Source organism: Muscardinus avellanarius, assembly GCF_963383645.1.
Source record: "Muscardinus avellanarius genome assembly, chromosome: 3".
Taxonomy (NCBI): Eukaryota; Metazoa; Chordata; class Mammalia; order Rodentia; family Gliridae; genus Muscardinus; species Muscardinus avellanarius.
This window is the reverse complement of record NC_137788.1, coordinates 39051565-39077766: the sequence shown is the minus strand read 5'-3', so window position 1 is coordinate 39077766 and position 26202 is coordinate 39051565. Positions and strand designations below refer to the sequence as shown.

General features: G+C 44.4%; 1 protein-coding gene across 1 annotated transcript in view; it reads left to right on the top strand.

Moving 5' to 3' along the window:
- The window catches only part of IPP (intracisternal A particle-promoted polypeptide), a gene marked incomplete at both ends in the record, with an annotated part of 30287 nt that extends 8269 nt beyond the window's left edge, over positions 1 to 22018 (top strand). The window contains 6 exons of the mRNA XM_080692189.1: positions 5255 to 5410; positions 6802 to 6969; positions 9927 to 10064; positions 13455 to 13577; positions 18613 to 18833; positions 21794 to 22018. Coding sequence (XP_080548315.1) covers positions 5255 to 5410; positions 6802 to 6969; positions 9927 to 10064; positions 13455 to 13577; positions 18613 to 18833; positions 21794 to 22018 — 1031 coding nt within the window. The remainder of the gene's footprint in view (positions 1 to 5254; positions 5411 to 6801; positions 6970 to 9926; positions 10065 to 13454; positions 13578 to 18612; positions 18834 to 21793) is intronic.
- Between the last annotated feature and the right edge of the window lie 4184 nt (positions 22019 to 26202).

Below are 26202 nucleotides of genomic sequence, written 5' to 3'. Positions count from 1 at the left end.
TAGTTGCTTCACTATAGGGCCCTTTCTATAGCTCAACCTCTTCCTGTTGCCCTTTTCCTCCTAGTTATTGCTGATTAAGAGAAGCGTCTGATTTATATTTTCTGCGATATTTCTCTGTGCATGCTGCGTTGCAAGTACCAATCCCATTCTTGATGGTCCCAGTAGTGGCCTGGCTACTCAGTGGACTGATCCAGACCTCGCTGGCTCAAGCAGCGGCCTTGCCTCATGGGAGGACCCAGTTCTGGTCTCGCTGGCCCCTGAACCGGTCAAACCCCTAAGCTGGCTTTGGTCCCGACCTTGGAGGCCGCAGGAGTGAACTTGCCTCACGCCAGGCTCCGATGCTGGCCATTGGCCCCTGCACCGGTCTAACCCCTTGGCAGGATTCCAATCCCGGCCTCGGAGGCCCCAACACTGGTAATGCCTCACGGCAGGCTCCGATGCCGGCCTCACTGGCCCCAGCACCGGCCTAACCCCTTGACAGGCTCTTATCCTGGCCTCAGAGGCCCAGTACCAGCCTTGCCTCAAGGCAGGCTCCGATGCCGGCCTCGCTGGCCCCAGCACCGGCCTAACCCCTCGGCAGGCTCCGATCCCGGCCTCGGAGGCCCCAGCACTGGTCATGCCTCAAGGCAGGCTCCGCTGCTGGCCTCGTCGGCCCCAGCACCGGCCTAACCCCTCGGCAAGCTCTTATCCTGGCCTTGGAGGCCCCAGTACCGGCCTTGCCTCACGGCAGGCTCCGCTGCCGGCCTCGCTGGCCCCAGCACCAGCCTAACCCCTCGGCAGGCTCTTATCCTGGCCAGGAGGCCCCAGTACTGGCCTTGTCTCAAGGCAGGCTCCGATGCCGGCCTCACTGGCCCCAGCACTGGCATAACCCCTCGGCAGGCTCTTATCCTGGCCTCGGAGGCCCCAGTACCGGCCTTGCCTCAAGGCAGGCTCCAATGCCAGCCTCGCTGGCCCCAGCACCGGCCTAACCCCTCGGCAGGCTCCGATCCCGGCCTCGGAGGCCCCAGAACTGGTCATGCCTCAAGGCAGGCTCCGATGCCGGCCTCGCTGGCCCCAGCACCGGCCTAACCCCTCGGCAGGCTCTTATCCTGGCCTCGGATGCCCCAGTACCGGCCTTGCCTCACGGCAGGCTCCGATGCCGGCCTCGCTGGCCCCAGCACCGGCCTAAACCCTCGGCAGGCTCCGATCCCGGCCTCGGAGGCCCCAGCACTGGTCATGCCTCATGGCAGGCTCCGCTGCCAGCCTCGTTGGCCCCAGCACCGGCCTATCCCCTCGGCAAGCTCTTATCCTGGCCTTGGAGGCCCCAAAACCGGCCTTGCCTCACAGCAGGCTCCGATGCCGGCCTCGCTGGCCCCAGCACCGGCCTAACCCCTCGGCAGGCTCTTATCCTGGCCTCGAGGCCCCAGTACCGGCCTTGCCTCAAGGCAGGCTCCGATGCCGGCCTCGCTGGCCCCAGAACCGGCCTAACCCCTCGGCAGGCTCTTATCCTGGCCTCGGAGGCCCCAGTACCGGCCTTGCCTCACGGCAGGCTCCGATGCCGGCCTCACTGGCCCCAGCAGCGGCCTAACCCCTCGGCAGGCTCCGATCCCGGCCTCAGAGGCCCCAGTACCGGCCTTGCCTCAAGGCAGGCTCCGATGCCGGCCTCGCTGGCCCCAGCACCGGCCTAACCCCTCGGCAGGCTCCGATCCCGGCCTCGGAGGCCCCAGCACTGGTCATGCCTCACGGCAGGCTCCGATCCCGGCCTCGGAGGCCCCAGTACTGGCCTTGCCTCAAGGCAGGCTCCGATGCTGGCCTCACTGGCCCCAGCACCGGCCTAACCCCTTGGCAGGCTCCGATCCCGGATTTGGAGGCCCCAGCACTGGTCATGCATCAAGGCAGGCTCCGATGCCGGCCTCGCTGGCCCCAGCACCGGCCTAACCCCTCAGCAGGCTCTTATCCTGGCCTCGGAGGCCCCAGTACCGGCCTTGCCTCACAGCAGGCTCCGATGCCGGCCTTGCTGGCCCCAGCACCGGCCTAACCCCTCGGCAGGCTCCGATCCCGGCCTCGCTGGCCCCAGCACTGGCCTAACCCCTCAGCAGGCTCTTATCCTGGCCTCGGAGGCTCCAGTACCGGCCTTGCCTTAAGGCAGGCTCCGATGCCGGCCTTGCTGGCCCCAGCACCAGCCTAACCCCTCGGCAGGCTCTTATCCTGGCCTCGGAGGCCCCAGCACTGGTCATGACTCAAGGCAGGCTCTGATGCCGGCCTCACCGGCCCCAGCACCGGCCTAACCCCTCGGCAGGCTCTTATCCTGGCCTCGGAGGCCCAAGTACCGGCCTTGCCTCATGGCAGGCTCTGATGCCAGCCTCGCTGGCCCCAGCACCGGCCTAACCCCTCAGCAGGCTCCGGTCCCGTCCTCGGGGGCCCCAACACTGGCCTTGCCTCACGGCAGGCTCCGATGCCGGCCTCGCTGACCCCAGCACCGGCCTAACCCCTCAGCAAGTTCCGGACCCGACCTCGGAGGCCCTAGTACAAGCCTTGCATCATGGCAGGCTCCAATGCCGGCCTCGCTGGCCCCAGCATCGGTCTAACCCCTCTGCAGGTTCCAATCCCGGCCACGGAGGCCTCAGTAGTGGCCTTGCCTCACAGCAAGCTCCGATGTCGGCCACTGGCCCCGGCGCCCGCCTAACCCCTCAGCAGGTTCCGATCACTGTCTCTGTGGTTATTATTTCAAAGGTTCCAGTTGTAATGTATCAGATCTCTGCCTCCCCCGAATATTGGCCACTGGCATTGCCACTGCCTCCACCGTTTCAAATCCTTCCCAGGCTCTTTTTCCACTCTGAATGTTGTCCAGTGTTCCTAAGCATGCGTGATGGTAGCATTTGACATTTGGTGTAATTTCTCCAAAAAAATAAAGTTGGTAAGATCCGGTTTCTGCTTCTCCTGAATACAAGTCTCCACCACCATCGCGAAGAACTCTTTCAACACCGCATTTCTCCTTGGTCTCCGCTAAACTCTCTCCTTATATGTGATGTCTGAGATTCTTAACAATATAGAGAAATAGCAGTCCTCTTTCATGGCGAATTTTTCCATAAGTTCCAGTGCATTTAGATAAGTTTTGTCTGCATCTCCAGTGTCCTGGCATCCATAACGGCTTTCTTATCTCCTCTCCGATATTTTTCTTTATCTTTTTCTGTTCTGGGCCCGGTTTCTCCAAAGGTCTGGCGTGCTTCTCGCAGTTCGGCCGGGAACAAGAGTCCTGCGATCCGGGCCCCAGCTGGCGTGCCCTGTGCTCGACCCCCGCCCAGAACCCAGGGTCTTACTGGGCCTGGTTTCTCCAGGGGTCTGGCGTGCTACTCGCAGTTCGGCCCGGGGCCCAGAGTCCCGCGACCCGGGCCCCATCTGGCGTGCCCAGCCCGCGACCCCTGCCCAGAACCCAGCGTCTTACTGGGTCTGGTTTCTCCAGGGGTCTGGCGTGCTACGCGCAGTTCGGCCGGGGCCCAGAGTCCTGCGACCCGGGCCCCATCTGGCGTGCCCAGCCCACGACCCCCGCCCAGAACCCAGTGTCTTACTGGGTCCGGTTTCTCCAGGGATCTGGCGTGCTACGTGCAGTTCGGCCGGGGCCCAGAGTCCCGCGACCCGGGCCCCATCTGGCGTGCCCCGCCCGCGACCCTCGCCCAGAACCCAGCGTCTTACTGGGCCTGGTTTCTCCAGGGGTCTCTTATTCTTTATTTTTAAACAGGGTCTCACTGAGTTGCAAAGGGTCTCACTAAGTAGCTGAGGCTGTCTGGGAACCAGGATCCTTCTGTCTCAGCCTCCAAAATGCTAGGATTACAAGCGTGAGCCACCACGCCTGACTTTTAAAAACAATTTTTGAGCTGGGCATGGTGGCACAGGCTTGTAATCCCCACACTTGGGAGGTGGAGGCAGGAGTATCGGGCAAGTTCAAAGCCAGCCAGCTGGTTTGAGACGGTTTCCAAATAAAAAGTATAATAATAGGTCTGGGAGTGTAGCCCGGAGGCAGAAGGGTTTCCAGGAACCCCAGTACCATAATAAAGAAAAACAACAACATCAAAAAACAATTTTTGATAGTAGTAAGAAATATATATATAATTTGTTTTATTGGTGGCACTGAGGATTGAACCCAGGGGCATTCTACCTCTAAGCTACACCCCAGCCCTATTTTATTTTTATTTGGAAACAGGGTCTTGTTAGGTTAATGAGAGTCTCACTACTTACTGAATTGCCCTCAAACCTGTGATCTTCCTGTCTCAGCATCCCAAGTACTGGGATTATAAGTGTTTGTCACCACACCTGTCTGGAAAATATATTCTTTAGTAGAAATGGAAAAATAAGCTGAGCGTGGTGGCACACGCTTGTAATCCAGCATTTGGGAGGCTGAGACAAGAGGATTCCAGTTCCCAGAAAGCCTCAGCTACTTTGTGAGGCCCTTTGCACCTCAGTGACATCCTGTTTCAAAATAAATAATTAAAAATAGGGCTGGGATTGTAGCTTGTAAGTAGAATGCCCTTGGGTTCCATCCCCAGTACCGGAAAAAAAAAAAAAATTGAAAGAAAGAAATGAAATGAAAAAACAGTATTTGATATTATAGGAGCCAAACACCATTGTTTGATGACAAAGATTTTTTAACTGATTGCTAAATGTGTTTTACCTTTATTCAAATATATCTTTTAGTCAAATTTAAAAGTTTTTTAAGGCCGGGCGTGATGGTGCATGCTTGTAATCCCAGCATTTGGGAGACCGGAGGATCGTGATTTGCGGACAGCCTCACTTACTTAGCGAGGCCCTTCGCAACTCTGTGAGACCTTGTTTCAAAAAATAAAAAGACTAGCCGGGCGTGGTGGCGCACTTTTGTAATCCCTGTGCTTGGGAGGCTGAGCCAGGAGGATTGCGCAGGTTCAAAGCCAGCCTCAGCTACTTAGTGAGGCTCTCAGCAACTGAGTGAGACCCTGTTTCTAAATAAAATATAAAATAGGGCTGGGAAGAAAGCCTCTGGGTAAATAAAAAACATTTTTTAGCCAGGTCTGGTGGTGCTTGCTTGTAATCCCAGTACTTGGCAGGCTGAGACAGGAGGATTACAGGTTCACAGCCAGCCTCAGAAACTTAATACGCCCCTCCGCAACTTAGTGAGACTGTGTTTCAAGAAAAGAATAAAAATAAAATAGCGCTGAGAGTGTGGGTAGAATGCCCCTGGGTTCAATTTCAGTACTGGAAAAAATAAGTTTTAAATACATTATCTTTTTAAATATTGCTTTAGGAGTATCGGATTTTAATCTTCGTGTTGCATTGCAAACACTTTTGAAAGAGTACTGTGAAGTGTGCAAATCTCCCAAAGAGAACAAGTTTTGTAGTTTCCTGCAGACATCTAAGGTTCGTCCTCGCAAGAAAGCAAGAAAGTACCTGTATGCAGTAGGTAAGGACCTTTAAAGAAGTAATATAACATCATTATTTTCAGAATCAAAGTTTTTTAATACTTTGTTGTTATTACCATACATGTCAGAATATATAGGTGTGTCAGAAGCATATTTAATTTTTCACATTCAGGCTACAGATTTATATGTTGCATTTTTTGGTTTTTTTGGTTTTTTTGGTGGTACTGGGGTTCCTGGAAGCCCTTCTACCTCCGGGCTACACTCCCAGACCTCTTTTTACATTTTATATTTGGAAACAGGGTCTCCTAAGCCAGCGCGCGCGGCTGGCTTCGAACCTGCGCGATCCTCCTGTCTCTGCCTCCCAAGCACGGGGATTACAAGCGTGCGCCACCACGCCCGGCTATATGTTGCATTTTTTTAAGTGGTACTGAAGATGAAACCCAGAGCTGAGTTACACACCCAACTGTTTTTTTTGGTTTTTTTTTTTTGTTGTTGTTGTTGCACTGAGGATGAACTCGGGGACATTCTGCCTCCAAGCTACACACCCAGATCTATTTTTTTATTATTTATTTTGAAAAAGGGTCTCATTGTGTTACAAAAGACCTCACTAAGTAGCTGAGGCTGGCTGTGAACCTGGGTCCTCCTGTTTCAATCTCCCAAATGCTGGGATTACAAATTGGGTGTGGTGGCGCACGCTTGTAATCCCCGCGCTTGGGAGGCTGAGACAGGAGGATCACACAGGTTCGAAGCCAGCCTCTGCTACTTAGTGAGGCTCTCAGCAACTTAGTGAGACCCTATTTCCAAATAAGATATAAAATGGGTCTGGGAATACAGCCCGGAGGTAGAAAGCCTCTGGGTTCCTTCCCCAGACCTGCAAAAAAAAAAAAAAAAAAAAGAGGGTCTCACTAAGTTACTGCAAGTTGGCATTGAATCTGCATGCCTCCAGTCTCAGCCTCCCAAGTACTGGGATTACAGCATTAACCACTGTACCTGGTTAATATACATTGTTTTTTTTTTTTTTTTTTTTTGGAACTGGGGATTGAACCTAGGGGCTTCTGCCTCTGAGCTACACCCCAGTTCAATTTTTTTTATTCCTTATATATGTTACATATATATATATATATATATATGTATACACACACATATGTACACGTATATACAAACATACATATATGGCAGGCTCTAAAGAATTTATTTTAATAAATGTATATATTATTTTTGTATGTATATGTATATGTAATGTCCCTGGATTCCATCCCCAGATCCACACACTAAAAAAGAAGTAAAGGATGTATGAATATAATGCACCAATAAAAAATTTAAAAAAATTAAAATAAAAAAGAAGTACAGGGCTCGATTTTTCCTCATTAGTCATTAGTACCATTTCCATATATAGCAGTAAGCAATTTGTGTACTTCTTTCCTTTGTTTAGGTGGATATACACGGTTGCAGGGGGGTCGTTGGAGCGATAGCAGAGCCCTCAGCTGTGTAGAACGTTTTGACACTTTTAGCCAGTACTGGACCACTGTCTCTTCACTTCATCAGGCTCGATGTGGACTGGGAGTAGCAGTTCTAGGAGGGATGGTCTACGCTATTGGAGGTAACAATAAAAATATCTTACTTCTCTTATCAAAGGTATTTTTTGATATTACTTTTCTCTATCCTCTCATGTTGGTTTCTTTTTTTTTTTTTTTTTTTGTATTGGGGATTGAACCTAAAAGCATTCTACCTCCAAGTATACTCCCAACCCAATTTTATTTCATTTTATTTTTATTTTATTTTATTTTAGTTTTTGTGGTACTGGGGATGGAACCCAGAGGCATTCTACCTCCGAACTACACCTCCAGCCTTATTTTTTATTTTTTTTAGAAACAGAGTCTCACTGATTTGCAAAGGGCCTCACTAAGTAGCTGAGCTGTCCACGAACCGCAATACTCCTGTCTCAGCCTCCCAAATGCTGGGATTGCAAGCGTGTACCACCATGCCGGGCTTCCAATTTTATTTCTTATTTGGAAACAGGGTCTCACTAAGTTGCAGAGGGTTTCACTAAGTAGCTGAAGCTGGCTGCAAAACTGCGATCTTCCCCTCTCAACCTCCCAAGTACTGTTGTGCCACCCACCACACCTGGCTTGTTTTTTTGGTTTTTTTTTTTTTTTTTTTTTTTTTGGTACTGGGGTTCCTGGAAACCCTTCTACCTCCGGGCTACACTCCCAGACCTATTTTTATACTTTTTATACAAGAAACTTTTTATACAAGAAACAGGGGTTCTTGTTTTTTTTTTGTGTGTGTGTGGTACTGGGGGTGGAACCCAGAGGCTTTCTACCTCCGGGCTATACTCCCAGGCCCATTTATATTTTATTTTGGAAACAGGGTCTCCCTAAGTTGCTGAGAGCCTCACTAAGCTGAGGCCTGGATTCGAACCTGTGTGATCCTCCTGTCTGAGCCTCCCAACCGCGGGGATTACAAGCGTGCGCCACCATGCCCGGCTGGAAACAAGGTTTCTTAAACCAGGATGTCTGGCTTCGAACCTGTGTGATTCTCCTGTCTCCGCCTCCCAAGCACGGGGATTACAAGCATGCGCCACCATGCCCGACTTTGGTTTTATTCTTGTGATTTATAGGTGTTATGTGGTTTATAATAAAGTATAGAGTTGCACTAAAATTATTATTTTGTGTGTGTGTGTGTGTGTGTGTGTGTGTGTGTGTGTGTGGTACTGGAGGTGGAACCCAGGGGCTTTTCTACCTCTGGGCTATACTCCAAGTCCTTTTTTTGTTTTGTTTTGTGGTACTCCAAATTGAACCCAGGGACATTCTACCTCTGATCTGCCCCCCTAGCCCATTTTTTATTCTTTATTTTGAAACAGGATCTCATAAAATTGTAGAAGGCCTCTTAGATGAGGGCCTCACTAAGTTGCTGAGGCTGTCCACAAACCGTGATCCTCCAGTCTCAGCCTCCCAAATGCTGGGATTATAAGCGTGCGCTACCACGCCCGACTTATTCTTTATTTTGAACCCAGGTCTCACTGAGTTGCAAAGGGCCTCACTAAATCACTGAGGCTGGATACAAACCCCTATCCTTCTGCCTTAGCCATACTTGTAATCCCAGTACTTGAGAGGCTGAGACAGGAGAATTGCAAGTTTGAAGCTAGCCTCAGCAACTTGGTGAGCTCTCCTCAGCTTAGCTCAAAGGAAGAATGCCCTTGGATTTCATCTCTAGTACCAACAAAGTTGTTTATTAGCCAGGCTTCTTTTTCTCTTCTCTCCTCTCTCCTCTCTCTCTCTCTTTCTTTCTTTCCTTTTTTGTGGTACTAGGCTTTGAACCCTGGGGGCACTTTATCACTGATCTGCACTCCTAGCCCTTTTTTTATTTTGAAACAGTGTCACTAGGTTACTGAGGGCCTAGCTAAATTGTTGAGACAGGTCTCAAACCTGCAATCTTCCTGTATCAGCCTCCCAAGTACTGGGATGACAGGTATGTGCCACCACATCCATCTATTTTGTGTGTGTGTGTGTGTGTGTGTGTGGTTCTGGGGATTGAACCCAGGGGCATTCTACCTCCGAGCTATACCCCCAGTCCTATTTTTTATTCTTTATTTTGAAACAGGGTCTCACTGAGTTGCAAAGGGCCTCACTAAGTAGCTGAGGCTGTCCTTGAACCATGATTCTCCTGTCTCAGCCTTCCAAATGTTGGGATTACAAGCATGCGCCACCATCCCCAGCTCACATCCAGCTCTTAATAAATATATATATATATATATATATATATATATATGTATTTTTTTTTTGTGGTACTGGGGTTCCGGGAAGCCCTTCTACCTCGGGGCTACACTCCCAGACCTATTTTTACATTTTCATTTTGGAAACAGGGTCTCCTAAGCCAGCGCGCAAGGCTGGCTTCGAACCTGCGCGATCCTCCTGTCTCCGCCTCCCAAGCGCGGGGATTACAAGTGTGCGCCACCATGCCCGGCTTAATAAATATTTTAAAATCGGACATAGCCAGGTGTGGTGGCACACACTTGTAATACCTGCGCTTGGGAGGCTCAGACAGGAGGATCACACAGGTTTGAAGCCAGCCTCAGCTGCTTAGTGAGGCTCTCAGCAACATAGTGAGACCCTGTTTCCAAATAAAGTATAAAATAGGTCTGGGAGTATAGCCTGGAGGTAGAAAGCCTCTGGGTTCCACCCCAGTACCACCAAAAATAATAATAATAATAATGAATAAATAAATAAATAAAATAAAATCGGACATAATGGCCAGGCGTGGTGGCGCATGCTTGTAATCCCCGCGCTTGGGAGGCAGAGACAGGAGCAGCGCGCAGGTTCGAAGCCAGCCTCACTGGCATAAGAAACCCTGTTTCAAAAAAATATATAAAAATAGTTCTGGGAGTGTAGCCCGGAGGTAGAAGGGCTTCCAGGAACCCCAGTACCACCAAAAAAAGAAAAAAAAAATTGGACATAATGGTTGAATTTCTGGAAATATGGAATGCTATGAATATCATTATGGTTCTAGTAACTTAGCATTACTAAACTGCTGATATGTGTCTTTTATTTAAATCAGGTGAAAAGGATTCAATGATTTTTGACTGTACGGAATGCTATGATCCAGTTACTAAACAGTGGACAACTGTAGCTTCAATGAATCACCCCCGCTGCGGCTTGGGAGTGTGTGTATGTTATGGGGCTATCTATGCTTTGGGTAATTATGCTGTTCAATTTAAAGATAATCCTAATAATATCTGAATTTTTAGGTTCTAATTACATTAGAGATGTTTCTTCTATGAGAAACTTGTATCTTTTTGGATCTGTAAATTTTTATTCTCAAAATTGTATTGGAGAACATTGTCAAGTGTGGAGTTGTGTGTGTGTGTGTGTGTGTGTGTGTGTGTGTGTGTGTGTGGTACTGGGGGTGGAACCCAGGGGTTTTTCAACCTCAGGGTTATACTCCCAGATCTATTTTATATTTTATTTGGAAACAGGACTCACTAAGTTGCTGAGAGCCTCACTAAATTGCTGAGGCTGGCTTCGAACCTGCGCGATCCTCCTGTCTCAGCCTCCCAAGCCATAGGATTACAAGTGTGTGCCACCACGCCCAGCTGTTTTGATTTGTTTTTACAGAGATTCTCTACTCTCTTTGACCTTTTCTTTTTCTTTTTTTTCTGTGGGAATTAAGTTTTTAAAGGAGATAAAGATAAAATATAGGCAAGCTATTCATTGAAGCACTCTGACTAGTTAAATCTCATGTTTGTTTGTTTGTTTTCAGTACTGGGGATGGAACCCAGGGGTTTGAGCTACACCCCCAGTCCTATTTTTAGTCCCTTTTTTTTTTCTGGTCCGGGGATGGAACCCAGGGGCATTCGACCTCCACGCTATACCCCCTGCCTTATTTTTTATTTTTTTTTTAGTTTGAAACAGGGATCTCACTAAGTACCTGAGTCTGTCCGTGAACTGCTATCCTCTGGTCTCAGCCCTCCTGAATGCTGGGATTAAAGCATGTGTCACCACGCCGGGCACTTAGTCTTTTTTATTTTTTTGAAACAGGGTCTCACCAAGTTGTGAAGAGCCTTACTTTGTAGCTGGGTCTGTGCTGTGATCCTCTGTTCTCTGCCTCCTGAATGCTGGAATCACAAGTGTGCATCACAATACCCTGCAAATCTCATAATTTTTTTTTTTTTTTTTTGCGGGTCTGGGGATGGAACCCAGGGCCATTCAACCTCTGAGCTACACCCCTGCCCTACTTTTTATTCTTTATTTTGAAACAGGGTCTCACTAAGTTGCGGAGGGCCTTACTAAGTAGCTGAGGCTGACCACGAACCAAGATCCTCCAGTCTCAGCCTCCTGAATGCTGGGATTACAAGCGTGTGCCACCACACTCGGCTAAAATCTCATGATTTTAACTGAGCATATAACATTTCTACCTCTATTTGGTAGCCTAATTATGTCTAATATAAGAGAGTGTATAAAAAAGGAATTAAGACACAAAATGGAAATTCTTTGCTACATTGTTTTCATTATTGCGTAATATTTAGTGAATGATTTTGAGCAAGTTATTCTACTTCTTTGATTATATTTGAAACAATAAAAGTTACAATTAGAGTTGTTTCTAGGGAAGATTTTAAGTGGAGATAGCCCTCAGCCTCCCCTGTTTTCTCCCTGTCATTTGCTCTTCAATTCATTCTTCAATCTAGTTCCATCTCATTTCACACACACACACACACACACAAAAAAAAAAACCAACAACAACAACTTTTTTTTGGTACTGAGAATTAAACCCAGGAGCATTCTACCTCTGAGCTACATTCCCACCCTATTTTTTTATTATTATTTATTTACTTCTTTTACTTATTTATTTATTTAGTTATTGAGGGTCTGGTGATAGAACCCAGAGGCATTTGACCTCCAAGCTACAGCCTCTGCCCTATTTTTATTCTTTATTTTGAAACCAGGTCTCACTGAGTTGCAGAGGGCCTCACCAGGTAGCTGAGGCTGTCCATGAACCGCGATCCTTCAGTCTCAGCCTCCCAAATGCTGGGATTACAAGCATGGGCCACCACGCCCGGCTTTATTATTTATTTTGAAACAGAATCTGTCTAGGTTGACAAGAGTCTCTCTACTTGCTGAGCCTGAGCCTATCCTTGAACCCATAATCCTTCTGTCTCAGCCTTGCAAATACTGGGATTACACACTTGCACCACCATGCCCAGCTAAAAAAAGTCATTTCAAAAAATACTTTTAGCCGGGCGTGGTGGCCCATGCTTGTAATCCCTGCGCTTGGGAGGCAGAGACAGGCGGATCGCGCAGGTTCGAAGCCAGCCGTGTACTGGCTTAGGAAACCCTGTTTCCAAATAAAAATGTAAAAATAGGTCTGGGAGTGTAGCCCGGAGGTAGAAGGGCTTCCAGGTACCCCAGTACCACCAAAAAAAAAAAAAACTTTTATAAAATACTATATTTCCTAGGGTGTGTGTGTGTGTGTGTTACTGGGGATTGAACCTAGGGGCATTCTACCTCTGAACTATAGCCCCTGCCCTATATTTTATTCTTTATTTTGAAACTGGGTCTCACTAAGTTGCAGAGGATCTCACTAAGTAGCTGAGGCTGGCTACAAACCTGTGATACTCCTGTCTCAGCCTCCCAAGTTATGTGATTACAAGCATGTGCCATCACTCCCGGGTCTTTGTTTTATTCCTTAGTGAAAACTAGACTGGGAATAAAATCAACCTGGATGTTACATGTGGTCATGTTCTAACATTTTCTTTTATTGTGTGTGTGGTAATGGAGGTAATTCTGAATTGTATTCAGAGACATTCTATCTATGAGCTACACCACTGTCCCTTTTTGTTTTTTATTTTGAAACTGGGTTTTGCTAGGTTGCTGAGAGCCTCACTAAATTGCTGAGACTGGCTTCAACCTGCATTCTTCCTGTTTCAGCCTCCTAGCAACTAGGTATATGGTATGCGCCACCATTCTTGACTACGTTCTATGTTTGTGTCATCTTTGAGAAATTACCTCTGTTTCCTGTGAAACTTTTTAATATGAAGTAGTTGGATTAGATGTTTACTTTTTCTTTCTTGTGGTATTTAAGCTTGAACCCAAGTGCATTGTACCTCTGAGCTACACCCCAGCCCTTTTTATTTTTTGTTTTGAAAATAGGTTCTCACTAAGTTGCTGAGAGTCTTGCTAAGTAAGTGGTGAGGTTGGCCATGAACTTGCCATCCACCTGTTTCATCCTCCCAAGTACTGGGATTACAGGGGTGTGCCACCACACCTGGCTCAAGATTAGATGTTTTTCCTTTTTTTTTTTTTGGCAATACTGGGGATGTAACCCAGGGGCATTATATCTCTGAGCCACACCCTAGCCCTATTTTTTTTAATTCTTTATTTTGAAACAGGGTCTCATTAAATTACAGAGGGCCTCACGATGTAGCTGAGGCTGGCCATGAACCGAGATCCTCCTGTCTCAGCCTCCCAAAAGCTGGGATTATAAGCGTGTGCCACCACATCTGGCTAAGATTAGATGTTTTCTAAGGTCTCTGTCATAAATCAGATTTATTAATCCCAGAAATAAACATTTTTTTATATTTGGTTACAGGTGGATGGATTGGAGCTGAGATAGGGAACACCATTGAACGATATGATCCTGATGAAAATAAGTGGGAAGTGGTTGGCAATATGGCTGTATCACGCTACTACTTTGGGTGCTGTGAAATGCAAGGTAATCTTTTGTTTGTTTGTTTTGTTTTTTAATAGTACTAGGAATGAAGCTGGGCATGGTGGTGCACGCTTGTAATCCCTGTGCTTGGGAGGCTGAGACAGGAGGATCGAAGCCAGCCTCAGCTGGTTTAAGAGACCCTGTTTCCAAAAAAATATAAAATAGGTCAGAGAGTGTAGCCTGGAGGTAGAAGGCCACTGGGTTCCATTCCCAGTACCACCCAAAAAAAAAAAAAAAAAAAAAATACTAGGAATGTAACCCAGGGCTACACACCCAGCCCCTTTTTATTTTTATTTTTTGCAGTACTGGGAATGGAACCCAGGGGTATTCTACCTCTTACCTACACACCTAGCTGTATTTTTTATTTTTTATTTTGAAACAGGGTCACACTGATTTGCAAAGAGCCTCACTAAGTAGACAGCTGAGGCTATCCATGAACTGCGATCCTCCTGTCTCCGCCTCCCAAGCACAGGGATTACAAGCATGTGCCACCACACCTGGATTATTCTTTATTATGCAACAGGGTCTCACTAAATTCAGGAGGGCCTCACTAAGTAGCTAAGGCTGGCAGTGTATCTGTACTCCTCCTGTCTCAGCCTCCCAAGTACTGAGATTACAAGCGTGTGCTACCAAACCTGGGAAGGTAATCACTTTATAAAATATTTTTCTCTAGCCAGGTGTGGTAGCACATGCTTGTAATCCCTGTGCTTGGGAGGCTGAGACAGGAGGATTGCACAGGTTCAAAGCCAGCCTCAGCTACTAAGTGAGGCTCTCAGCAACTTAGTGAGACCCTGTTTCCAAATAAAGTATAAAATAGGTCTGGGAGTATAGCCCCAAGGTAGAAAAGCCCCTGGGTTCCACCCCCAGTATCACACACACAAAAAAAATAATAAAATAAATATTTTTCTCAAAAGCCAGCTATGGTGGCACACACTTCTAATCCCAGTATTTGGGAGGCTGAGACAGGATTGCGCAGGTTTGAAACCAGCCTCAGCTATTTAATGAGGCTCTCAGCAACGTAGTAAGACCCTATTTTAAAATAGATCTGGGAGTATACTCTTTTCTACCCAGAGGTAGAAAGCCACTGGGTTCCATCCCCAGTACCACAAAAAAAAAAAAAAAAAAAAAAAAAAAAAAATCTCAAGATGGAGACTTAAATATAGTGTGAAAATAAATCCTCAAACTCAAATTGTTTAAAATATATCTTACACCGGGCGTGGTAGCATATGCTTGTAATCCCCGCACTTGGGAGGCAGAGACAGGAGGATCGCGCAGGTTTGAAGCCAGACATGCTGGCTTAAGAGACCATGTTTCCAAATAAAAAATACCTAAAAATAGGTCTGGGAGTGTAGCCCAGAGGTAGGAGGGCTTCCAGGAACCCCAGTATCACCAAAAAAAATCTTACTAGCCATGCATGGTAGTGTATGTTTATAATCCCAGTTCTTGTGAGACTCAGATAAGAGGATCACAGGTTTGTGGACAGCCTCAGCAAACAGTGAGATTCTTATCAACTTGTTTCAAAATAAAAATAAAATAGTACTGGAGGTGTAGCTCAGAGGTAGAATGCCCCTGGGTTCTATCCGGAGTCACACACACACACACACACACACACACACACACACACACACACACAGAGTATATATATTTTATTCTGTAAGTGGACATGGCCCTCAGCCTCCCCTATTTTATTTTATTTTATTTACTTTTTTTTTTTTGGTGGTACTGGGATTCCTGGAAACCCGTCCATCTCTGGGCTACATTCCCAGACCTATTTTATGTTTTTTATTTGGAAACAGGGTGTCTTAAGCCAGTGAGGCTGGGTTCAAACCTGTGTGATCCTCCTGTCTCCGCCTCCCAAGCACGGGGATTACAAGCATACGCCATCATGCCCGGCGTAGCCTCCCTTATTTTAATATATAATTATGTATTTTAAACTATCTGAAGCTTTATTTTTCTGGTACCTTATTTTAGGTCTGATAATACTGAATGATTGACATTAGCAGTATAGAAGCTCTTTACCTCTTATATTATTGACCTTTCTTTTTTTCTTTTTCTTTTTGGTGGTACTAGGGATGAAACCCATGGGCCTTCTACCTCTAGGGTACACTCCCAGACCTATTTTATATTTTATTTGGAAACAGGGTCTCTTAAGCCAGCTGAGGCTGGCTTCGAACCTGTTCCATCCTCCTGTCTCAGCCTCCCAGGTGCGGGGATTACAAGCGTGTGCCACCAAGCCTGGCTAACTTTTATTTCTTTATTGCCAAAACATTTGATTTTTTTCTGTAATAAAAAGACTAAATTAAAAATTCTAGACAGGCTGATATACCTCGCTAGCAAAATATGCATTTTAGATGTCATCCATTAGCTGGTCGTGGTGGCACATGTCTGTAATCCAAGTACTTGCAAATCAAGACAGAAGGATTGCAGATTTTCAGCTAGTCTCAAAAAATTAGTGACATCCTCAGCAACTTAGTGAGACACTTTGAAAATAAAAAGAGCTGCCAGGCATAGTGGCACATACTTGTAATCCCAGCATTTGGGAGGCTGAGACAGGATCGCGGTTGGAGAACAGCCTCAGCTACTTAGGTCCTTTGTAATTCCATGAGGCGCTGTTTGAAAGAAAAGAATACAAAATAGGGCTGGAAGTGTAGCTCAGAGGTAGAATACCCCGGGTTCCATTCCCAGTACCACACACACACACAAAAAGGCTGCGGTAGGTAAAAAGTACATAGAGGTACAATACCCCTGGGTTGAATCCCCAGTACTAAAAAAAAAAAAAAAAAAAAAAAGTCATCTATTATTGTCATTCTGTCTCCATAAAAGCTTGAGTTAGTTTTTTATTTTATATTTTATTTATTTGTTTGTTTATTTATTTATTTTTGCGGGTGTGGGGATGGAACCCAGGGGCATTGGACCTCCGAGCTACACCTCCTACCCTATTTTTTATTCTTTACTTTAAAACAGGGTCTCACTGAGTTGCGGAGGGCCTAAGTTGCTGAGGCTGTCCACAAACCGTCATCCTCCTGTCTCAGCCTCTGGAATGCTGGGATTACAAGTGTGTGCCACCACCCCCGGTTTTTTTAGTTAGTTTTTTAAAGGTAGGAAGACAGTAGCAGAAACAGTTTTTAAGCCGGGCATGGTGGCACACGCTTGTAATCCCAGCATTCAGGAGGCTGAGACCAGAGGATCGCAGTCTGCGGACAGCCTCAGCTACTTAGTGAGGTCCTCCACAACTCAGTGAGACCCGATTTCAAAATAAAGAATAAAAAAATAGGGCAGGGGATGTAGCCAGAGGTAGAATGCCCCTGGGTTCCATCACCAGACCCTCAAAAAAACCCCAAAAACCAGTGTACATAGCCAGGCATGGTGGTACACACTTGTAAACCCAGCTGAGGCTGTCCTCGAACTTGAAATCCTCCTGTCTCAGCCTCCCAAGTACAAGGATTCCGGATGCCACCACACCCAGCTCTGGTCCATGGCTGTTAAGATGACATTCTTTATAACTTAACAAGGGAAATAATAGTAGGGACTCAAATTGTCAAAATCATTAGTTTCATGTCATTTATAAGGAATTCTCTGTAAATTCATTCTATCATATTCTAGAAATTGATCCTGATACCTAGATACATAGCTATCCTAAATTTATTTACTTATTTAAATTAAATATTTATTTATTTTGTGGTACTGGGGATTAAACCCAGGGTTATTCCACCTCCAAGCTATACCCCCAGCCCTATTTTTTGTTCTTTATTTTGAAACAGGGTCTCACTACATTTCAGAGGACCTAAGTAGCTGAGGCTAGCCACAAACCTGTGATCCTCCTGTCTTAGCCTCTCAACTACTGGGATTTTAAGTGTGTGCCACCAGCCCCGCTTATGGCCTTTTAATTAATTAATTAATTAATTAATTTTGTGGTACTAGGGGTGGAACCCAGGGGCTATACTCCCAGACCTGTCCTATATTTTATTTGAAAACAGGGTCTAAGTTGCTGAGAGCCTCACTAAGTAGCTGAGGCTGGCTTTGAACCTGTGCGGTCCTCCTGTCTCAGTCTTCTAAACTCAGGGATTACAAGCGTGTGCCACCAATAAAAGGCCTGGCATGGCCTTTTATTTTTGAAACAGGGTCTCACCTGAGTTATGAATTGCCTCCCTAAGTAGCTGAGGCTGTCCGTGAACTGTGATCCTCTGGTTTCCACCTCCTGAATGCTGGGGTTACAAGAATGTACCACCACACCTGGCTTTATTTTTTATTTTGAAACATGGGCTCACCAAGTTGCTGAGGCTGATTGATCTTGAACCTTCGATCCTCTTGTTTTAGCCTTCCAAGTACTGACATTACAAGTATGTGCTACTATACCTGGTTATTTATTTATTGGTACTTGGGATTGAACCCAGAGGCATTTTACCTCCAAACTACACCCTTAGCCTATTTTATTTTGAAAAAGGGTCCTACTAGGTTAATGAGAATCTTACTTACTGAAACTGTCCTCAAACCTGCAATCCTGTCTCAGCCTCCCAAATACTGAGATTACAGGCTTGTGTGCCACCATGCCTGACTTATAAGTATTCTTTTTTTTATGGGTAATTGCAGTGATCTAGAACCTGAGATTAGCTGGACAATGAAATACAAAATTTATTTCAAATAATTCTTTGTCTAATAATTATTTTGTTACAGTATTATTAGGTTCTTTGACAATTGAATGCTACTTTAAATCCCTAATTTTTTGCAAAATGCTGAAATGTGAGATATAATCTCAACAGAATTTTCCTTCTTTTTTCTTTTTATTTTGGCGGTACTGGGGGTTGAACGCTGGGGCATTTTACCTCCAAGCTACATACACTCCTAGCACTATTTTTTATTCCTTATTTGAAATAGGGTCTCATTAAGTTGCAGAGGGCCTCACTAAGTAGCTGGTGCTGGTTGTGAACCTGCGATCCTCCTGTCTCAGCCCCCCAGTACTGGGATTACAAGCATATGCCACCACACCTGGCTCATATATTATTTTCTTAGTGTCTAAGCAAGACTATTCCATTTCCAGGTTTAATTTATGTAATTGGGGGAATAAGCAATGAAGGAATAGAGCTTCGTTCTTTTGAAGTTTACGATCCACTTTCTAAGCGTTGGTCTCCGCTTCCTACTATGGGAACCAGAAGAGCCTACCTTGGGGTGGCTGCACTCAATGACTGCATCTACTCCATTGGAGGGTGGAACGAGACACAAGATGCTCTTCATACTGTGGAGAAATATTCCTTTGAAGAGGTACGTTCGATGGTTTCAAGTGTTTAGTATCCTTTTCTTTTAATGTCTGTAACATCTATAGCAATATGCTGTTTTATTCATGATTCTAGTGATTTATACTTTTTTCCTTTTTTCAGAAAAACCAACTTTTGATTTCATTTATTTGTTTTTGGTTAATTGTTCATCCATTTTCTTTTCATTTTTCTTTTTACTTTTTTCTTCTTTCTTTCTTTCTTTTTTTTTTTTTTTTTGGTACTGGGGATAGAATCCAGGGGCATTCTACCTCCAAGCTATACCCCCAGCCCTATATTTTATTCTTTATTTTGAAAGTGTCTCACTGAGTTGCAAAGGACCTAATTAGCTGAGGCTGTCCGTGAACCATGATGCTCCTGTCTCAGCCTCCAGAATACTGGGATTACAAATGTGTACCACCATACCCAGCTTGTTTATCCATTTTCTATTTCCTTTTATTTCATTTTTGGCACTGGGGATTGAACCCAGAGGAAATCTACCTCTGACTACACACCCAGCCCTATTTTATTATTTTTTTGTGGTACTGGGGATTGAACTCAGGGCCATTCTACCTCTGAGCTATAGCCTCATCCATATTTTATTTTATTTTGAAACAGGATCTCACTGAGTTGATGAGATTCTCACTACTTACTAAAGCTGATCTCAAATTTTTGATCCTTCTCTCTCAGCCTCCCAAGTACTGGGATTACATGGTTTTATTTTTATTTTGAAGAGTGTTGCTAGGTTACTGCTGATCTCAAACCTTTGATCCTGCTCTCTTAGCTTCCCAAATATTAGAGTTGCAGGTGTATAGCCACTGCCTCTGGCTTATTTCCTTGATTTCTATTCTTATTTTTATCTTCCTCTGATTTAGAGAGAGTGTGTATGCGTGTGTGTGTGTGTGTGTGTGTGTGTGTGTGTGTGTGTGTGTTTTACAGGGATTGAATCCAGGGACATTTTACTTTTGAGCTATATTCACTGCCCTATTTTTTTTTCTTTTTTTTTCTTCTTTTTTTGCAGTACTGGGAATTGAACCCAGGGGCATTCTACCTCCAAGATATACCCCAGCCCTATTTTTAATGCTTTATTATGAAACAGGGTCTAAGTTGCAGAGGGCATTATTAAGTAGCTGAGGCTGGCTGCAAACCTGTGATCCTTCTGTCTCAGCCTCCCAAGTACTGGAATTACAATTACAAGCGTGCACCACCAGAATACCTGGCTTTTTTTTTTTTTTTTGTGGGTCTTGGGTGGATCCCAGGAGCATTCGACATCCTAGCTGTACCCCAGCCCTATTTTTTATTCGTTTTTTTTTTAAACAGGGTCTCAGTAAGTTGCAGAGGGCCTCGCTAAGTAGCTGAGGCTGTCTGCGAACTGCAGTCCTCCAGTCTCAGCCTCCCAAATGCTAGGATTACAAGTGTGTGCCACAACGCCTATCTATCTATCTATCTATCTATCTATCTATCTATATATATATTTTTTGTGTGTGGTACTGGTGGTGGAACCCAGAGGCTTTCTACCTCTGGGCTATACTCCCAGACCTTTTTTTTTATATATATATTTTATTTTGAAACAGGGTCTAAGTTGCTGAAAGCCTCACTAAGTAGCTGAGGCTGGCTTTGAACCTGTATGATCCTCCTGTCTCAGCCTCCCAAGCGCAGGGATTACAAGCGTGTGCCACCATGCCCGGCTATATGATTTATTTTTTATTCTTCATTTAGAAACAAGGTCTCAAGCTGGGCATGGTGGTGCACGCTTGTAAGGCTGAGACAGGAGGATCGCATGGGTTCAAGGCACGGGTTCAAGGCCAGCCTCGATACTTAGTGAGGCTTTCAGCAACTTAGTGAAACCCTGTTTCCAAGTAAAATATTTAAAAATAAGTCTGGGAGTATAGCCCAGAGGTAGAAAGCCTCTGGGTTCCACCCCCAGTACCACCAAAAAAAAAAAAAAAAAAAAAAAAACAAGGTCTCATTGAATTGCGGAGGGCCTCACCAAATAGCTGAGGCTGGCTACAAACCTATGATCCTCTTGTCTCAGCCTTTTAAGTATTGGGCTTACAAGTGTGCACCAACATGCCTGGCCCATCTCACACTTTTTTTTCCTGTGGTACTTGGGGTGGAACCCAGAGGCTTTTCTACCTCTGGGCTATATATACTCCCAGACCTATTTTATATTTTATTTGGAAACAGGGTCTCACTAAGTTGCTGAGAGCCTAAGTAGCTGAAGCTGGCTTCGAACCTGTGTGATCCTTCTCTTAGCCTCCCAAGTGCTGAGATTATAAGCATGTGCCACCACACCCAGTTCCATCTCACACATTTTGATATGTTTTTTATTTGGGTACTGTGAATTGAACCCAGGGGCTTTCTACTTCTGAGCTATACACCCTGCCAACCCTTTTTAATTGTTTTGAAACAGGGTCTTGTTAGGTTGCTAAAAGTCTCACTATATTGCTGAAGTTATTCTTTTTTTTTCTTTTCTTTTTTGTGGTACTGGGTATGGAACCCAGGGGCATTCTACCTCGAAGCTATACCCCGTCTTATTTTTTATTCTTTATTTTGAAATGGGGTCTCACTGAATTGTAAAGGACCTAAGTATCTGAGGCTGTCCAACAACGGTGATCCTTTCTCAGCCTCCTAAATGCTGGGATTACAAAGCATTGCATCACCATGCCCGGCGAGGTTGTTCTTGAATTTGCAATCCTCCTGTCTCAGCCTCCCAAGTCTGAGATTACAAGTGTGTGCCACCATGCTTGGATTTTTTTTGTTTATTTTGAAACAGGGTCTTGCTAAGTTTCTTAGGCTGGCTTCAAAACTGTGATTCTCCTGTCTCAGCCTTCCAGGTACTGGTATTACAAGTGTGCCTCATTACACCCATCTAAAAATGTTCTATATATTTATCTGATTGGATTGTGTGTCAAAGATTTTTTTCTATTATCATTTTCTGACACTACTTTGTTTTTCTCTCTTAACCAGGAAAAGTGGGTTGAAGTTGCCCCAATGAAGGTCCCTAGAGCGGGAATGTGTGTTGTTGCAGTCAATGGTCTTCTGTATGTTTCTGGAGGCCGATCTTCCAGCCATGATTTCTTGGCCCCAGGTACCCTGGACTCAGTTGAAGTTTATAATCCTCATTCAGATACATGGACAGAAATTGGTAATATGATCACTAGTCGTTGTGAAGGGGGTGTTGCTGTACTATGAAATGTAAAGCATAAGAGCACAAGAAACATTCTGAAAAATAGAATCTGACCTTTTGCAAATCAAACACATATATGATGATAGGCCTCCTTTCATTCTATTGAGCTTAACATGTATTGGGTAGATGAGTCACTAAAGAGTGATTTTTCTAAAAATGTTATGAGAGAGCCGGGCGTGGTGGCGCAAGCTTGTAATCCCAGCATTCGGGAGGCTGAGACCAGAGGATCGGGGTTCACGGACAGCCTCAGGTACTTGGTGAGGCCCTCACAACTTGGTGAGACCCTGTTTCAAAATAAAGTCTAAAAAATAGGGCGGGAGGTGTAGCTCAGAGGTTGAATGCCCCTGGGTTCCATCCCCAAACCCACAAAAAAATAAAAAATTAAAAAATAAAAATGTGATAAGAAATGATATGGAACACAGCCTATATTATGAGAGATCACAAATTTGTCACCAACAAAAGAAATGTTTATGCTTTATAATTGTGTAGTTAAGCATAGAGTGCTAATTGTAAAAGTTTTTTGCTATAAGCTTCTGATTAATAAGTAGGCCCTTTGGCTATTTTTTCCAGTACAGTTCAAGTTGTAATATGAGCTGTATATGATGTAGGAATAATATCCATGAGACAATTTAAAGATTTGATTTGATAGAGAGCTCAATTTGCTATGGCCACAGCATAATCTTCAGAGAAAAGCCAGTGAAATAGCTTCCCACTTTTAGTTGATACCAGTTTTCACTAGCTCTAAACATTTTATTGGTAGCAGATATATTAGGAGTGTGTAGGAAATATCTAGCTACATAGATACATTTTTGCCTGTTCATAGCCAAAGTAAAGCTTTTATTCATTTTTTGTCTTGATTCTGAGAATGCCAGGGAGATTAATAGAAGGGTTTTAGGGACAGTCCTTGATTGAAATAGATGTTATGGGTGACATAGCCCAGTGGGCAGTATTATGTATCTAGAAATTTCTTCCTTGTTTTCTAGATAATCACCTTAAATTATCTGTTTGGCTTTAGGAAGAGAAACTTTTATTAGATTTTCAAACCTAGTGAATGAAATTCCTTGTACTTGGGCAAGCCTAAATATGCACTTAATACAAAGCTATTTCCTGGCATCCTTAATCTGAAATCTGAAGCCTTTTGAACATGGACATACGCTTGAAAAGTTTTGAGTTTGGAGCATTTTGGCTTTTCAGAATATGGATGCTCAACCAGTAAATCTATGCAAATATTCCAAAATCAAACTCTAAAATCTGAATCATTATTGTTCCCAAGCATTTCAGATAGGGATACTTAGCCTGTTCATATGAAACTTTTTATAGACAATGACTCAAAAATATAAGCTGAAAGGCCTTCAAATCCAAAATTGGTTCTCAAAACTTCTCCTTTTCCTCCTGAGAAGCATTCTTAAAAATTATTTTCTATTCAGTTCTGAAGATACATTGTGTAGATGATCATTACTGTTATTTTTACTAGCCAGTTTGAGCCATATCATTAAAGGTTTTACATACATTAAAGTTAACTAGCTATCTCAACAGTTTGATGTTCTTTCTTTACTAAGGTCTTTCAGTATATTGTTAGAATCATGAACAATTTATTTAGATAGAAAACTCTTGTTCAGCATTAAATATTCAGGTAGCATTCATTTAAAAAATCACTGGTAGCCAGGCGTGGTAATGCACACTTGTAATCCCAGCATTTGGGAGGCTGAGACTGGAGGATCGCGGTTCGTGGACAGCCTCATCTACTTAGTGAGGCCCTCTGCAACTTAGTGAGATCCTGTTTCAAAATAAAGAATAAAAAATAGGGCAGGGGGGTTAGCTTGGAGGTTGAATGCTCCTGGGTTCCATCCCCAGACCCGCCCCCCCCAAAAAAAAAAAAAAAAAACACTGGTAAGCCAGGCATGGTGGTGCACGCTTGTAATCCCAGCATTTGGGAGGTTGAGATCTGAGGATCTCGGTTGGCAGCTAGCCTCAGCTACTTAGTGAGGTCCTCCACAACTTAGTGAGACCCTGTTTCAAAATAAAATAAAAGAATAAAAAAAAAAAATAGGGCTGGGGTGTAGCTTGGAGGTAGAATGCCCCTGGGTTTTATCCCCAGTACTGCAAAATAAGTAAATAAATAAATAAATAAATAAATAATAAAAAATAGGGCAGGGGTATAGCTCAGAGGTTGAATGCCCCTGGGTTCCATCCCCAGACCTGCAAAAACAACAACAACACTGGTTTGGCCCACAAGTATATTTTCCTTCATAATTTAACCGCATGCATATATTAGGGAAAGCTTATATTATATAGTGAAGATGGATTGTACCCTTCTTTGGGGTATCCTGAAAGTCTAGAGGGACACAGATGCCTGGTTTATATCTGTAAAATGTAAAAAAATGAAGTATCAAGATAATTTGTAGAGTACTTTAACTCTCGTGCCTTTGATATTTTTATTACAAATAATCTGCCTTCTGTTTCAAAACAGGTTTACAAAATATCCCTACAGTTTCTCATTGTTAACTAGTACCAACCTAAAATGGCACTATGAAGAAAGGTGTTTTATACTGCTGTGGTAGAAATATAATGTTAAGACAGTGTTTGGGTTTAACACATCTGTAAGATCCCTGAAAATAGTTAACTGTAATATATCTAAGTAATGACAAAATTTTTTCAAAAGAATATACTAATAAAGTACCTACTTTTTTTCCCGTGTGTGTGTGTGTGTGTGTGTGTGTGTGTGTGTGTTACTGGGTATGGAACCCAGGGGCATTCTACCTCCGAGGTATACCTACAGCCCTGTTGTTTATTCTTTATTTTGAAGCTGTGTCTCACTGAGTTGCAGAATGCCTCACTAAGTAGGTTAGGCTGTCTGTGAATTTCGATTCTCTAGTCTCAGCCTCCCAAGTACTGAAATTACAAGGGTGAGCCACCATGCCCAGCTTGTATTACTTATTTAAGTTATTAGTAAAGTTCCTGGCTTACCAACTAGTAGGATTGCATAAGTTTTTTAGTTTTGTTGTTTTAACTTTAGAGATGTACACATTTATCCTTTTTCCCTTCCCTTCTTCTCTGTCACTTCCCTTTTTTTTTTTTTATTGGAGGGGGCCTAATGAGGATTGAAACCAAGGGTATTCTACCTCCAAGTTACACTCCAAGAGCTTTTTAAAACTTAATAGGCTGGGTGTGGTGGCGCCTGCTTGTAATCCCAGCACTTGGGAGGCTGGAGGAACACGGTTCACAGACAGCCTCAGCTACTTATGCCATTTGCAACCCAGTGAGACCGTTTCAAAATAGAGTATAAAAATTACGGCTGGGGGTATAGCTTGGAGGTAGAATGCCCTTGGGTTCCATCCCCAGTACTGCCAAAAAAAAAATTTTTTTAATTCTTACTAGGTGATACATGATATCACCTAAGTTATTTGAGGCTGGCTTTGAACCTGTGATCTTCCTTTCTCACCTTCCCAAGTACTGGCATTACAGGCATGCACCACAACACTTGTCGAGTTTTGTATTTAGTTTTTTCCTGAATTATGATGAAATTGATCTTCCCTCAGCCGGGCATGGTGGCGCACACTTGTAATCCCAGTACTTGGGAGGCAGAGACAGGAAGATCACAAGTTCCTGGTCAGCCTCAGCTACTTAGTGAGGTTGTCCACAACTTAGTGAGATCCTCTTTCAAAATAAAGAATTAAATCAGGCATGGTGGTGCATGCTTGTAATCCTAGCATTTGGGAGGCTAAAATAAGAGGATCGCAGTTCATGGACAATCTCAACTACTTAGTGAGGCCCTTTGCAACTCAGTGAACCCTGTTTCAAAATTCAAAATAAAGAATAAAAAACAGGGATGGGGGTGTAGTTCAGAGGTATAATGCCCCTGGGTTCAATCCCCACCACCACACACACACAGAAAGGTATGAGGATGTAGCATAGTAGTAGAACACTTGCTTACCATGTGTTAAGCACTAGATTCAATCCCCAGATACCCCCCCCACACACACACACACAAAACTGTCCAATGGATTGTTGGCCTCTTTTTTCTTTTATTTTTTTTGCGGGTCTGGGGATGGAACCCAGGGGCATTCTACCTCTGAACTACACCCCCAGCCCTAATTTTTTTTTTATTTTTTGTGGTACTTGGCATGGAACCCAGGGGCTTTCTACCTCCGGGCTATACTCCCAGACCTATTTTATATTTTATTTGGAA